This window comes from Solenopsis invicta, unplaced genomic scaffold (assembly GCF_016802725.1).
Source record: "Solenopsis invicta isolate M01_SB unplaced genomic scaffold, UNIL_Sinv_3.0 scaffold_38, whole genome shotgun sequence".
Taxonomy (NCBI): Eukaryota; Metazoa; Arthropoda; class Insecta; order Hymenoptera; family Formicidae; genus Solenopsis; species Solenopsis invicta.
In genome coordinates, this window is record NW_024105284.1 from 132,755 (window position 1) to 150,450 (window position 17,696).

General features: G+C 36.8%; 1 protein-coding gene across 3 annotated transcripts in view; it reads right to left on the minus strand.

Annotated features, from left to right (window-relative positions):
• Positions 1-17,696, minus strand: part of LOC105197967 (WD repeat-containing protein 81) — a 190,097-nt gene that overhangs the window by 119,208 nt on the left and 53,193 nt on the right. For all 3 annotated transcript variants that reach the window (XM_039459434.1, XM_039459433.1, XM_039459435.1), the window contains exon 5: positions 8,658-9,059. In XM_039459434.1, coding sequence (XP_039315368.1) covers positions 8,658-9,059 — 402 coding nt within the window. The remainder of the gene's footprint in view (positions 1-8,657; positions 9,060-17,696) is intronic.

Sequence of the window (17,696 nt, forward strand, 5' to 3'; positions counted from 1 at the left end):
AACCAAGTGTATGAGAAATTAACGAAGTCTTTTTATGTAGATGATTGCATTACTAGCGTCGATTCTTATTCTGATTTTGAGGTTTTTCAGAGAGAAGCCAGCTCTCTTTTAAGCAGATCCAAGTTCCATTTGAAAGATTGGAAATATACGGGAATGGATTGCGAGAAACGAGCAACAGTTCTGGGGCTCACCTGGAATACCAAGAGTGACACTCTTTCGCTGGCAGGCTTTCCCTCGCAGCTTTCAGAGGAGAAGATTACGAAGAGAATCGTGTTATCATATGTATAGAAGATTTTTGATCCTCTGGGCGTCATTTGTCCCGTGTTGTTGAGGCCAAAATTATTGTTGCAACGTCTTTGGACCCGACATACAGACTGGGACACGGAGATCGATCCGGAGAGCAAAGGGGACTTTCTAGAGTGGACACGACGATTGAATCTCCTTCGTCTTTTAAGGTTTCCTCGCTGGATTTTTGGTGATAAGAGGAACATACATTGATACATTGTCATTTCATATTTTCGTAGACGCAAGCAAGGATGCTTATGCGGCCGTCCTCTTTATACGAGTGGAAACAAGCGAAGGGATCAAAGTACACTTAATTGAGGCTAAGTCAAGATTAGCGCCGAAAAGCAAGAAGACTATTCCACGTATCGAATTGATGGCTGCTTCCATTAGAGCAAGATTAATGCATTCGTTCGACAAGGCGATGGATTATCAAAACGTCAAGAGATATTTTTGGAGTGATTCGACCACTGTCCTGGCATGGATACGGCAAGCGAGACAGTGGACAGTATTTGTTTGGAATCGCGTCCAAGAAATCAGAAGCCTTACAGAGGTTGTGTCATGGAGATATGTACCAGGAGCTATAAATCCCGCGGATCTACCTTCGCGAGGATGCGATGCGAGGAAACTTCTAGATTCAAGATGGTGGGAGGGACCCGCCTGGCTAAAGATGCCCCCTGAAGATTGGCCTGCGAGTGAAGAAAAAATTAATGAAGAGGCGGTTAATATGGAACTGCGTAAAACAGCTGACCGACTTAAAGAACGGTCCTATCCAGAGAATGCTAAAAAAGGAATCGTTATGATGGATGCTGCAGAGAAAACAAAAGAAGAGGATATCCCTTGGTACCTGCAAAGATTCTCGACATATCCTAAAATTTTGCGTACGATGGCCTGGATATTAAGATTCATAGGCAATTCTCAGAGAATGCATGTAGTCGTCGATCAAGAATTGAGTGCAAAGGAGATCACTGCAGCAGAGTTATACCTCTGCAAATTAGCACAGAGTGAATCTTTTCAAAAATTAAAAGATGCCCGACTGCAGGGAATAGGGGCCTTCGAAGAAAAGGGTCTTATACGCATAAAAACGGCAATTGCTAATCGTCAAGATACTTTCTGTTTCATATACCCCATAGTATTGGATCCCACACATTTATTGACGAAAAGAATTATCCATTATACTCATTTGAAACTTAATCACGCAGGTATCGACATTGTCATGAATAATTTAAGAGAGAAATTCTGGATCCTTCGGTATCGTCGCACGGTACGCGCCGTTATTTACAAATGTACGATCTGCCGTCGACACAGTGTGAAGAATATAGAGGTATCGTCTGGACCATTACCGGAGGACAGAGTACGAGACGCCGCAGCTTTCGAAGTCACCGGCGTCGATTACGCAGGTCCACTTTTCTTAAAAGGTGGCTGCAAAGCTTATATTTGTTTATTTACCTGCGCAGTCTATCGTGCGGTCCACCTAGAGTTAGTTACATCATTGTCAACGGAGGAATTCATAGAGGCCTTCAAAAGATTCATAGCACGACGAGGAAGGCCCTCCGTCGTCTACTGTGACAATGGAAGAAATTTCGTGGGACTGGCGAATTTGCTGCGGAAGATTAACTGGCAGAGGATCTCTCAGCATTGCGCTCTCAAACAGATACAGTGGATTTTTAACCCGCCTTCAGCCGCTTGGTGGGGAGGATGGTGGGAGTGCCTTATTCGCCTTCTTAAAGATTTATTAAAAAGAACGCTGAGAAGAGCCTCATTGAGCTATGAAGAAATGAACACGGTTTTGTGCGATTGCGAAGCCGTCATGAACTCGAGACCACTCACTTACCTTCCGGAGGAGAGCACGGAGCTTATGGCAATTACTCCAGCTATGTTCATTAGCGACATCCGCGAAGTTGGTGTACCAGACTTGGACCAACTTAATAAAGGTCACTTTGCAAAAAGAATACGCTACCGTCAGAGACTGAAGGAAGAGATCAGAAGTCGCTTTCGTCTTCAATACCTAGGACAATTATCCAGGCGAGCAAAGCATAAGAACACTTCTACTCAAGTCACAGTAGGTGACGTTGTACTAGTGGGAAACGATATACAGAAGCGACTGGACTGGCCGCTTGCAGTAATTAAGGAAGTTTTTCCGGGTAAGGACGGCCACAATAGAGTTGTAAAGCTGAAGACAGGAAGAGGTGATTTAATCCGCCCAGTACAACGACTGATTCCATTGGAAGTAAGGCAAGATGTGAGAGAATCCGAGAAGTTTGTTAGAGCAAACCAAAGCAGGCCCAAAACGCACGAGAAGCAGAAATCTGTTCCTGAGGAGCTTTCAGAACCTGTTCCTGAAGAAGAGACGACTTCCTCAGAGGAGACGAGTTTCAAGACGCGAAGTGGACGTCTTGTTAAGAAGCCCAAAAGATTTGAGGCATAAATTTAAGTTTTTGTTCTGAATTTTGATTTTTGTTTTAGTATGTTGAGTTGCGCTCATATCAAGAAGACGCAACTCAAGGTGGGAGAGAATGTTGAATACGCGCCCAAGAGCATGGGCGTTGTATGCGCGCGCATCCTACTTCACCGGTTGGTGGCTACCGCGAGTCGAGGAGACAGAACGTGTACGGCTCTCCCCCGCCCAAGACTGAGACCGCGTGTGATTGTAAAGAGTTATCTCCGCGACTTTTGTAATACTGTTTGAACTCTGCTTGATAGTAATAAAGTCATTCATTTTCGTTGTAAACTCGAGGGACATTTTCTTTCTTGTAATCCGAATATCCCGACCGCAACACTAGTAAATTTGGCAGATCGTTTCTTAAAAAATTGAGATATCCTTAAGAATTTAAGCGTTCTGGTAACAGGCAAAAATAGACAAGCTACAATATTCATGCACAATGGCACACCTGCCCATTCTGCATGTAAGATATCTTTTTGTTATAAAAATATTTATTACTAATAAATTTTAAAATCTATCAAAATTAGTTGAAAATCGCTTTCTCAGTTACGACACTATCGTACACTTTCAAAAATTAATTTTTATATCATAAAAATTTTACTAACAATAGTCATTATTACAATAAGAAAAAATTTTTCGTGATTCGTTGTAACAAACCGCCTCCCCCCCCCCCTCGACCGCCTAACCGTCCGAGCCGTCCGGCCGACAATTATCGGCACATAGCGCCTAATAAAATAAACGAAAACCGAGCAAGCGAGCGAGCGCTTGTGCGCGCTTCGCATCTCCGCGCGCACGCGCTCTCGTTCCAGCGCCGTCCGCAGCCACACTCTACGCGCGTGGTCCAAAACGAGAGACCCGAGATCAAGTGGCGGGGATGCTGCCGCCGGACCGTTCCGCCGCAACATGTCGCACATTCCCTCACCACGATTCTCGAGTATATAAGGCGACGTTCGCCAGACGCAAGCTACCTTGTCCGCTTCTGGCCGGTCCGCCGAGCAGAAGCTCCCCGGATTGAGAAAGAGATCGAACGCCTCGGTCTCTGCCAATTCACTTGGCTCTCAACTACTTCCGATACCGATTCCGACTCCGCTTCCTGACTCGCTGCAACGGGCTCAAGTAAAACTTGGGCCCCGTCACTTGACGCAGGGCGATTCTCTCAGCCTCATGAGTCCGACGCTACCTGGGGGTACAGTGCTCTGTGCCTCCACCAAGCGCACTTGGCGTGGAGTAGTGTCTCCTGGCGATTGCTGCAGCGGTATTAACCGCCTCGCGACGGGCCGCGCAAAATCGAACACGACTACACGGATCTGTGTACGCGCCACACCACACGCCACGTTTTGCGCTATATTTTCACGGCCATAATAACAAGGCCGCCTGGATTCCAGGAAAATAACTCCACGCCGTTCTACGAAACGCGTCTCGCGTAGCAAGTGTACATACCGATTGTAAATAGATTTCCGTATTTTCGTCCGCGAGTTCATTGTCACGTTCCGTCCGTGCGCTCCGAGTTATTGTTGTAAGCTACGAACTAATTACCGCCCGGGTTTATTTCCCGCGCTAGCGTAAACACGCTACCGAACTTATCTCGCGATCTTATACTTCTGTAACCATATCACTTTATTCTGTAATCACGCTGCTAAATTGAGTTCGCGATCGTATACTTGTGATCCTACCATCTCACTTTGCATTCAATAAAGACTCTCACTTTTGCGAACACCAACACTTACGTCTAATTCCTTCAGGCGACCTTTCGCGCCCGTTCCTGTGCCGCCCACCGCCCGTGCGCGAAGTACGGTCGTTACACAGTAAATATGTTATAAGAAAAAAAATTGTTGTGGTTTAAGTAAATATGTTATTAGAACCATTCAAGCAAATTATTTACTTCACGCAAATAAATATTACTTCAAAAAAGTAAATAATACTTCAAAAAAATATTTTCTACAAACAAGTAAGATTTATTTATGTAACGTAAATAATTTGCTTGAATGATTCTAATAACATATTTACTTAAACCACAACAATTTTTTTTCACAGTATACATACATAGAATAACTTGCTTTTATACAATGATTTCTCGTTAATTAGATTAATTATAAATAATATTAAAAACATATTGTTTGTTTGAGACAAATTTTACATTCAAGTATAATTATCCATTAAACAACTTTTAACATCAACTTCAATAAATCTTATTTAAAAGCATAATTCGCCGTTATCTCGATGAAACTTTCCCCGTAATGGTTCAAAAGAGATTCAATAACTACGTAGGCTGCTCGATCTCCGGATTACAATTCATGCGATTTTATTCTTTGGGGAGCAATAAAAGAAAAAATATTTATGCACACCAACATCGAGACAGCTGACAAGATGACGGAATTAGTATTCCGCACTATTGAAAGAATTGACAATGATCAAGTTCAAAGAGCTACGCAAAATGTACAAAAAAGAACAAGAATGTGTATCAAAGTAGGAGCACACTTCGAACATTTATTGTAATGAAATAAACTGTAATGAAATAAACAATTAATTCACACTAAATTGATAAATTATTACAAAAACGCCGAAACGTTTATTTATAGTTGTGCATTTTAGAATGTTTAAGATTTTTTTAAAGGTGGAGAGAGACAGAGAGAGAGAGAGAGAGAGAGAGAGAGAGAGAGAGAGAGAGAGAGAGAGAGAGAGTGTGTGTGTGCGTGCGTGCGTGTGCGTGCGTGTGTGTGTGTGCATGCGTGTGTGTGTGCGTGTACAGCCATTTCGCTGCTCATCGTTCTTTTCCTGCCGCGTAATTTGTCAACTTCGCTCCGCCCGCGTGCTCCATCTATTGTCTTGCTTTTCTTGTATAGGGGGTAATACGTTAACTTTAACATCGTATGACATCTAATAGAAGGCTCAGATAAAAAAATAACTCAAAACTTTTTTTGTTAATTCATGTCCTTTATCCCATGGTATTCTTCAGGTACGATAGTTTTGTTACACCCTGTATATCTCTAATATTATACTGAAAATGGTCCAAATCACAGAATCGAAATGTCTACATTATTAATTTTTATCGAATAATAAAATTATATTTTATATGCAAACATCTGGTGTTGGCTTTTCATTGGCATTATCTTTGTACATTTAATTTTATATTAATATTATATGTCCACTTTATATAATATTCTTGATATATTACAAGGATCATTTGAAAAGTTTCCGGCCTTTTGAAGAAAACACATATTTCGAAACAAAATAAAATTTATTTCTCGACGTAGTCTCCCTGCAACTCGATACATTTGGTCCAACGTTTCTCCCATCCTTTTAAACCGTCAGAAAAAAATTGATTGTCTAAACCTAAAAAATATTAGTTTACAGCGTTTTTCATCTCAACATTTGACTTATATTTTTTTACAAAAAAATTTGTTCAATTTTAAAAACAGGAAAAATGCGCTGGGAACTAGATCTGGTGAATAGGGTGAGTGCGGAAGTAATTCAAACTTCAATTTGTTCAATTTTGACATTGCACGTGACAATGTCAGCTGACAACTTTGGAAGAGTTGTCATAAGCGAAATAATGATCAGAATAATTTCAAATTTTTTCAGTTTACATATGTTAAAGCCATCTATCGGACGACAAAAAAAATTTTTTTTCTAGTTACTTTATGTCAATGAAGTCGGAAACTTTTCAAATGACCCACGTATTTTAGTATCCGTGGAATATTATAAAAATGTTCTACAAATATTATTTTTTGTTCAAGGATTAATGTTATGAAAAATAAAATAAATTTTATAATTATTACATTTAAAAACTATAATATTCCCGCCAATATTTAAATAAATAATAAGAACCACTCCAAAAATTATATATCTACATATATAACTTTTTATTAATATTAAATAATATTTTAGGAATATTACTTAATATTTAAATAATATTATGCATTTATACGGAGAGGATATACAAGATAAGGGAAAGATACCAGGACCTCAAAATATCTTAAATAATACATTTTATGAAAACTGTTTCAGACAAAGTTGTAGAATTTAAAAAGATTCATTTACTAATTTTATTAGTTTCATTTTAAGTAGTTTCGTCAAAGTCAAAACAAAGTTATTTTGAATTTTTTAAGTAAAATTTTTTTATTGTATACTCTTTCAAACTTTTTTCATATTTTTTCAAAACATTGTAATTTTATCCAGTTAAATAAGCTGTTCAAAATTAACAAACTTTTTTGGTAAGAAGTATAGTAAAATGCCCACAAAAATAAAATCGGAAGATGATCCAATAATAAAGCTTTAAAATTATATCTTCTAATGTGTTATTAATTGTTAATTATTATTGTTTACTTATCCTGGTGTATTTTTCTTTAAAAAAGATAACTTTAACGGTTCAAGAGATAACAATACTTCAATATCCAATTTTTCTAAATATTGTAACAGTTGTAAATTGATGAAAAAATAAATCATTTGATCATTCTCAGAATAAATAAATATCAAATAAATTAAAAATATAAAGCTAAAAGTATATCGTGGTTGTTGATGCGCAAATTCAAAACAATTTTTTTTTTTTCACACAATGCAGAACGTTTCGACTCCACTTCAAGTCTTCCTCAGCTACCAAAAAATTACGTAACATATTTTCGTATGCAGGCCGCTCCCCGGTTGGGCAATCCACCGGTTTCAAAACCAAAGAGTAGTTTCAAGAGTTGACTATTACCTCAAAGGCGATATAATGCGTTCACTGTATTAATTAAGCACAAGGTGTAAATAAGCTAAATTTCACTGTTCCTTCACACACATAACTTTTTGGTAATTAAGAAAGACTCGAAGTGGAGTCGAAACGTTCTACATTGGGTAAAGAAAAACAAATTGTTTTAAACTTGCGTATTAACAACCGCGATATACTCTTATTAGCTCTACATTCCCAATTTAATGACAATTTGAAAGTACCACATTTCGGTTTCTTTTTGCTTAAATATCAAATAATCTAATATTCTGATACTACCCACTGATATAAGACATTAGCATGTTACATGTGCAGTGCTATGAAAAGAGGCTTTTATAGAGACATGCGTGAGATTACATTTCCACTGAACAGAATACAATTTGCCAAATCATGCAGATATGCGTAATAAATCAAATCATGCCAATCTTATCTTCGTGGACTACACTTCTTACCATAAAAAACTTGATAACTTTAAAACGTCTTACTTAAAATAAATAAAATTACAGTGCTTTGAAAAAGTCTGAAGAAAATTTAGAAGGATATGCAATAAAAAAAATAGAGATTTTATTCAAAAATTCAAGGTAGCTTTATCCTTATCTTGGCAACGCCATTCAAAATCAAACTAATAAGATCAATAGAACTTTTTAAATCCTACAACTTTTGTCTGAAAACAGTTTTCTATAAAACTTATATTTTTCAAGATATTTTATAGTCCCGATATTTTTTCTTTATTCTGTTTAAAATATCTATGTAATCTGTCTAATAAGTTTTATAATTTTTAAATTTTGGTGTCTTTTCTTGTAATAATAACAATATAAACCAAAAAAATAAATAAAAGTAAAAATTAATACAATGAAAAGAATAATATAACAAATAACGGCCAAGAATACAAATAACGAATAATAATACAAATAACATAAATAATAAATGATATAAAACAAATAACATAAATAATGAATAATAAATAATAAATAATAAATAACTTTTCTGTTATTTGTAAATGTATTTAAATATTTATCTAAAAATTATTTGAATGACAGTCAATTGTGACAATAGATCTACATTAATGTTATAGAAACGTTGTAAATATAATAAAATAAAAAGTTATTGAAGTCGTACGCAAATGTTATAAATTAGAGATTTAGTCTTTTAATAGTCGTTTTTTTAAAAAATCATTGACTATTCAATTTGGAACAAATCTATTTTATACTGATGTGATTTATATACCTCAGTTGACTGCGAGTCAAATGTAAGATCCAACTGTCGGTCTCCCTTGTTTAATCGAAATTTTGACTTTGTCAGATCTCTCCAGTTTCCGCCGTTTCTTGAAGTAAAATCTGTTACCCAAGGCATAACATGATGACAATTAGGATTACCGTATCTTCTGCCAGCCAAATTATTGAGTGCTGTTAAATAATCAAAATTGCTGATACAATTGTACATCCACATCTCACACAATTTTTCAATATTCTCATTTAAACCAAAATTAGTGTTATTTGAACGAGGTACGTCGTCTCTTTTGCCGCAAACATTGCTACTCATATTTTTCTTTTTATTCTCTTGAATAATGATGTTTGTACATTCGCCGTCAGGTTTTAAATAAATATTATCGTCTAATTTCGGTAATACCTAAGAACAAAATTATAGCACAAATAAATTATTCTTTCATCCAATCTTATTAAGATTTTTTAGTCTTTTCACATAATATAAAAACTTAATCAAATTTTGAAGATAAATTTGATTAATATGCATTAATAGGCATTCCTAAATTTTTTCAAATTTTTTAATTATGAAGACAAATCAATAAGTACCCATGGTAGTAATAAAGATGCAAGTTTTTCATAAAAATATTTTTTTATTTTTCAACGTAATTCCCTTTTAAAGGATTACGTAATACACTTTCCCCAACCATTATGAAAAAGAATACTTAATTTTAGATGTTAACACTCAAATTTTGGTGTTTATCATCAATATTGGGTGTATGTTGAGTGTTGATCATCAATATTGAGTGTCAGTTAAGCGTTAGGCATCAATGATAGGTGTTGGTTGGGTGTCACCATTAATATTCGGTGTTGGTTTCGTGCACACCCAATAGTAAATGTCTGTTTTGAGCATTTGAGCGTCAATGTTAAGTATCAGTCAGGTGTATCAATATTCGTTGTTAATTTGGTGTAGACATACAAACAGTGATAGTGAGTACGTAGTTTCAGTGTTTTCTTATTTAAGTGTAAATATTGGTAAAATCGTAATATTCGATACTGTAATTTCTTACTGATTAAATATATCATATTAAATTAGATATGTTGCTCCAATCGAGTAATAAAGTTTCAATAGACGGTTCAATACAGAAGACGATGACTTCTTAGTCATTGTCCAGCAGCGATAAATTTCTCACAATAAAAAATAATCTACTGTAACGTGACACTTTATCCAAAAGCCAGGATAACAACAACATAAATATTGTCACCCATCAATAGATGACGGCCATCAAAACTCCACAATACCGGGCGTAACAATATCGTGTCAATAGAATGTACTTGAAACAATGTATGTCTACTTTCTGCTGTGTAATGTCTATTTTTGTAGACTATACGCAATAATGCACAAAGTTGACACCCGCGCCGGGGCTATTCAAAATACCAAATGTTCAATTGTACATATTCAAAATTTTCAAAAATGATTTTAGTTTTCTTACTTAATCGAAGAAATGCTAACTGTCAGAAATAACTTCGACTGTCACAAAACACATTTTTCACTGTCACGACTTCAATATGACGGCGTCGCCAACAAAATTTTATTAGCACCAAATACGCTTACTACAAATTGCTATCAAATCAAAACTATCACATTAATCACTCTGAAATTTTATATAGTGTCATTTGAAAGATGGTAGTACACGATGATAATGCCAACTTGCATGAGCAAGTCTGTCTTCATGGGTACTTATTGATTTGACTTCAAATAGAGTTAATCTAGTATTCTTTAAATAACTTTCTTATAGCATTGAGTTTTACAGAAAAGAAAGTTTAAAATTATTTAATAACAAAATACAAAAATTTTAAAAAACTATATTCAAGAAAAAAATGGAGTTTAAAAAATTTTTTGAAATAAAGTTTTATTTTTATGTAAGAAAATAAAACGTTCATAAATAATGCAAGTGTTTTTAAATATTGTCACTAATAAAAATATGGCACTTGTTATTATATTAGATTGGAATAAAAGTTTGCAGCATTGTTTAAATAAAATTCAGTAAAATGTTTGTCCATCAGAAATTCTTTTGATTGGCTAATTTCGAACGCTTTTCGCCAATTGTTGCCTTCAATCGGTCCACTTGGGAACAACTGTCTTGCTTGTCCGAATTTAATGTCGTGTAAAAGAAACTCGTAGTACACGATGCCCTTCCAATCCTATCAGATATAGCATCACTTTATTCAGATGCAGATTGACTTTTGGAGTGATAATTTATTTCACTTTCTCTCTTCACCTTTTTCGCTTGTACATTATTATAAACAATTAATTTTCTATAATCTATCACCAGTGATTGTTTCAAAAATAGATCATTTCCATTACGTTTAAGTAGAAAATCGATGGCAGAAATACAGTCCATTACATTTTTTTTCCATTAAATCATGAGGAACCCAAACATTATTAGCGAATCATGTATCCCAATGTCTCTAAATGTCATACAACATTCATACGAGATAGTTGAAATCTGCGATATCCTGTGTCATGTGACACAGACACTTATTTTTAATTAGCATTACAATTTGATTACCATCATCAATTACAGACCTACCAAAATGTTCTTGGTCATTCAAATTAAAATATCCACTTCTAAACTGAGCGAATCACTTACGAACAGTACTTTCAGCTACTCTCATCTTCATAAACAGCACATACTTTTTACTATTTATACAATATCTTTTCCTTTTCGGAAATAAAAAAACATCAAATGATCTAGAGGCGTGGTCGCGACTCGGTGCCGAGTTATTCGCAACAAGCAAACCGCCGCCTCTCTTTACGCGAGTAGGCGACTTCCAAACGTACAAAATTATCAGATCACATTAACGGCTGAAGCAATTAAGTTTTGAGTAGTCTCAATCGATAGCTTGGGGAAAATTGCATATATAAAAGTGTTCTTATTTTTTCTCTCCGTGTCCTACGAGCAGAGATATCGCGACTAAAGTCCAAATCTCAACGTTTTACATGTAAGAAACGTCCTCGTTGTCATCGTTAAGTGAATCTTGTTGAGTTTACGTTTTTGACACAAAGAGGCGTTTGTTAATATATTATTAATTGTATTCATATAACCATGTCATGTATCATCTAACCTGAATAATAATCATTAACAATAATATTTCAATTCGCGGGCCGTCGTTCTCGAAAGTATCGCGTCGCTCTTTCGGTCAATGTGTCGTGTACAGAAAGAACATCGCTATAAAAGTGTTAGAACACGTCGGATTAGAGCTGGGATTTGTGTAAAGAGTAAATAGCTAGCAGTTTTATGCTTTCAAGTCTAAACAACTTAAATGGCAGTTTTAATGAGGCATCATTCTGATTGATCAATATTCTAAAAGCTTGATCACCGCAACAACTAACGATGGAACTGGGCCTTCTAACAAATAAAAAGTTAATCAATAGGCTTGTAACAAAATCGGGAAGACTCTGCCGATGTTGAGCGCTCTTTCACTGGGGACTTTTAGAGCTGTTTTGATTAGCTGGAAGTTAGAGGTTTCGGTTTTCGTAATATTTAGAAATATTAAGGAACGCCGTTAAATGAATGAATAACCCTGATGTGATTTTAGATTTCTCCTCTCACTTAACTGTCAGAAGGACAGTTTAAAGAAACTCAAATATGGATCTTTCCTCTGTATCGGAGTGAGCCGGCCCTGCGTCGAGGGAGGAGCGGAAGCAAATTTCCCGCCATCGCTTCGAGCCGATACAGAGGTGTACGTTTTTCTGGCATAGATTTTCGGGCCTCCTCGCATCTCTCGTAGAGTGTGAGAAATGGCTAATTCGGGATTGCGGCTACTGCACTTTACGCGCTTTAATGCTCGCTGAGACTTGTTTAAGCCTCATGGGAGATGTTAGTATCTAGCGCTCGGTCTGACTACCCGCGGCAGGATTAAAATGTAAATAGTTGTATAACTTGTGTCTGTGGTTCGTTCTATATATGCTGTTTTATTTTATTGTAATTGGATTAATTAATAAGTAAAGTAAGTACATTTTGAATCCTGTTTATTAAAAAAGTTAATAAAGTAAGTGTAATTTTTACAATGTATATAGAGTTTACTGAAAACTAGTTAAAATAATACATGATATTAAATATGCTCGCTGTGTTACAAAATGAATTATTTTTTATAAGAAAAAATATCTTTTATAAAACGCTCAGAAATATTATTAAATATTAGGTAACAGCGAGATTAACACATATTATTTATTTACAATTAACATTTATTTTGTAACACAGCGAGCATATTTAATATCATGTATTATTTTAACTAGTTTAGTGAACTCAATATATATTGTAAGAGCTACACTTAACTTAGTTAACTTTAATAAACAGGATTTAAAATATACTTACCATACTTATTAATTAATCTAGTTACAAATTTCTAAAATCAGAGAGAATACGCAGCGTTGAGACCTCTGAGACTCAACTTGTAAAATTACACATATTTTTATATCTTTATTTAATCATTTGACACTTGTTTCAAACGTCAATTCATTCAAAATATACATTTACATTATGCTAGAGTTAAAAAAGTATGACTTAGAGGTAGACCTGAGAAAAAGCAAACCACATTTTTGCTGGGAAAAATATGCAGTGGAGAAAGATAGAAAGATAAAAATAAAGTTAATAAGGCTCATGCAATCCAATTAGCTATGTTTCATTATCATATTCATATGCACTTTGTCAATCATATCTTATGACACTTGAAAAATTTTATACGTAGCATTCGTAGGAGTATAATATAATATTGACTCTAGTTAATGCCAAATATATATTTTTAACTGCATATATTTATTAATAATATACTTATCCAACACGTTTTTGTACGAGACAAACGAATTCGGTTGAAAAAACTGCATAATATATAATCTTGTCTATACAAGAGACATATTATTTATGGTGGATGGGAGTTGAGGTTAATTATAATCACGTAAGCAGTTTTTGATTTGCTTGGTGTATATATATATATATATATATATATATATATATAATATATATATATATATATACGCACGCACGCACGCACGCCGCACGCACGCACGCACGCACGCACGCACGCACGCACGCACGCACGCACGCACGCACGCACGCACGCACGCACGCACGCACGCACGCACGCACGCACGCACGCACGCACGCACGCACGCACGCACGCACGCACGCACGCACGCACGCACGCACGCACGCACGCACGCACGCACGCACGCACGCACGCACGCACGCACGCACGCACGCACGCACGCACGCACGCACGCACGCACGCACGCACGCACGCACGCACGCACGCACGCACGCACGCACGCACCACGCACGCACGCACGCACGCACGCACGCACGCACGCACGCACGCACGCACGACCCCGCACGCACGCACGCACGCACGCACGCACGCACGCACGCACGCACGCACGCACGCACGCACGCACGCACGCACGCACGCACGCACGCACGCACGCACGCACGCACGCACGCACGCACGCACGCACGCACGCACGCACGCACGCACGCACGCACGCACGCACGCACGCACGCAACGCACGCACGCACGCACGCACGCACGCACGCACGCACGCACGCACGCACGCACGCACGCACGCACGCACGCACGCACGCCGCAACGCCCCACGCACGCACGCACGCACGCACGCCCCGCACGCACGCACGCACGCACGCACGCACGCACGCACGCACGCACGCAAGCTACGTCCGTGCGCGATTTCTAAATAAGAAACACGGGTTGTTACAAGACAAATGATCGAGGAGGACCAAATACAGGTCAAAAATAGGAACAAAACTGAAGCTTATAAATCCCCGCAGGAGAAACTCTCTTCTCCTCTCCCTCTAGAACAGAGAAAGAGCAAAAAAAAACGCAAAGGTTTTCTCAACCTAGGAAAAAGCCCATTAAAAGGTTGAATACAAAGAATCCTAAAAACGCGGATGTAGAAAAAATCGCAGTAGAGTAAATCCAGAGAAATTAATCTCCTATGCAAATGAACCTCAGCACTAAAATAAAAAGAGAAAAAACTCCTATTCCCTTAACAGGAAATCAAGCATGAAAATGTCGTCGGACAGTTTGATGAAGAAAAAAGCACAGAGGGATTCCGATAATGATTCCGACCTTTAACAATGCCTCTGATCGCACAAGCAAATACTAATCAAAGCAAAACAGCGCAAGACTTGCTGATAAAGAAAATAGAGGAAAAGGTGATCTCAAAGCCACACAAGGTTCCCGAAAACTTTAGGTGGCATCAAGAAACCGTTCCTCGTCAATCGCAATAACTTGACAGAAGGCAATTTATCCCCAGAAATGTCAAAACCTAGAAACTGGCAGAGGTTACGTGGTGGTTAGGTAAAAGAAAATAGTAATTGTTGGGTGTTATTCCTCCCCCAATAAGACACTGCAACAGTATAATAATTTTTTAGACAACTTTAGCTTTATTTGTAGCACATACAAACGTGAACAGACTTTAGTACTTGGAGATTTTAACGCAAGATCGTTTTATTGGGATAGAGTGCCAGGAGAAAATTAGTGTCAGAGTGGGCTGCAGAGGTGGGTTTAATTCTTCTAAACCTTAAACAATCACCTACAACATACCATCCTCGGGGCACCTCAACAATTGACCTGTCTTGGGCCAATCAAAAAGCATTCGAATCGATACTGGGCTGGCGCGTAAACTATGAAGAAGACTCCCATTCTGATCACTTTAATATACTTCTCAACGTAAAGACAAAAAGTACCGCCAAAAAAAGAGCTAAATTGATGAATACTATTTTTCCTCGGTAAAATGTTAAAAAAAATAGACAGAAACTTATTAACAGCGGCAGCTGCAGCGAGTAAACCGTCTCAAGCGAGAAATAAACAGCCAGCAATTAGGTAAAATGGATCAACTCTTCCCTGATAGAGATAATTAACGTGGCGGCTCCTAGGGTAAAAACTGGACATGGTCCGCCATCTTATTGGTGGACAGATGAAATAGCAGAGTTGAGATAAACATGTAGTCAAAACAAAAAAAAGCCTTCAGAGGAAAAAATAAAATCCCCTCAAAAGCTTGTCAGATAATGTTAAATGACAAGGTTAGAAAGTCAAGAAAGGCTCTTAGACAGGCGATCAGCGAATCCTAAATTGTGACATGGAACAATCTACCTCTCTCGACGAGGGCCCTTGGGGTAAGCCCTATAGAATTGTCACAAAAAACTGAAAAACTCAGAACCACCGGTATGTGAAACTCTTCCAACAGACATCGTAGACAAGATCGTGGATGTTCTCTTCCCCAAACAACGGATAGAGATTAAAGAGAAAATACCGGTCAATTGGAACGACGAGTTGATGGTGACGGAAGAAAAAGTGGCCACGGCTATTAAAAAAATTAAAAACAACAAGGCACCTGGGCCTGACAGGACCTTAGGAACTCATAAAAACAACGAAAGACTGGTTTTTGCCAGTATAGTGCAAGTGTTTTAGCAAGTGCCTTCAGGAAGGCTTTTTCCTCGAGGATATCAAAATGACCCGCCTAATTCTCTTGAAGAAGAGTAAAAAACTCATAAAATAATGCTTTGCATTTAGTGGGATTAGCAAAAAGTGCTGTACTACGAGCTACTGAAACCGAATAAAACTGTTACTGCAAATGTCTACAAACGTCAACTGAACAAATTGAATGATGAGCTGTTGCGAAAAAGACCAGCAATAGCAAGTAACAGGCGCAAAGTTATTCTCCTTCACAATAATGCTCAACCATACACTAAAAAAATCGTCAAGGAAATACTGGCGCAGCTCAAATTAGAACTCTTCCTCACCCAGCGTACTCGCCAGACAGCGCCTTCTGATTACCACTTGTTCAGATCGATGCAGCACGGCTTGAGTAGTACACGCTTCCGAAATGTTGAAGAAATGCGAGAATGGGTGGATAAATGGATAGCTTCAAAACCGACATCGTTTTAACGAGATGGTATCGCCCAGTTGCCAAACAGATGAAAAAAAGTTGTAGAAAATGATGGAAAATACTTTCATTGAAATAATTTGTACAAATTTTTTCCAATAAATGCTTTTTCTCAGCCTTTTTCGGTCGGAAACTAAGTTAAGGTCCTAATAATTTACAAAAAAAAATATATACATATTTAGATGCATTGGTGTATTGCTCGTATTAGTGGCATGTATCATTTGTATGTATGCTTAAATTGAGTACTGCCTTACCTCTATTATAATCGAAATAAGCAAAATCCATTTTTTAAAAAGCCAAGATAGTGCATCCAACAAATTTGAGTATTAAATATTATCCGAACACGAAACCACTAGCAAAACCTGCATGTTATTATGAATCAAAAAAAGGTCTAGCAAAATGAGTATGATGAAAATGCCCCCACGACTTTTCAAGTTGGCCTTTTTTTTAACAAGGGAAAGATGCGGTAACACCCTGAGATTTTGACCCCAATTTTTTTAATTATTTTAAAGATGAAAAAAAAGTTTACGTCTCCCGGCGTTTGATTGAATAGATCTTAGTTTTGGAGTAATAAATTTGTTAGAAACTTGGCCGTACAGCGGCGCGCCGTATGAGCTTTCTCAGTAACTCTCCTTCAACCAGTGGAGTTGGTTCCGTTAGGTGCTTGCTTCACAGTCATAAGATCCGAGTTCACTCCCAGAGATGGACAATAATTTTTTTTTTTTAATGAGTGTTTTTATTTACGTTTATTTATTTTAATAATATTAATATAGTATGCAAAATTTTAAAATAGAAAATTTAATTTAATATCACATTCTAAACATTAATTTAATTTTAATTTTAATTTTAAGGAAATTTTAATTCAAGCAATATTTTAAATAATAAATAAGTAATAATAATAATATAGATACGTTGTCTTTATATGTTATCCATTACAAATAATTTATTATTATTATTATTTATTATTTCAAATAATACTTGAATTAAAATTCCCTTAAAATTAAATTTAAATTAATGTTTAAAATGTGATATTAAATTAAATTTTCTATTTCAAAAAAATAAATAAATAAATAAACATAAATAAATAAATAAATC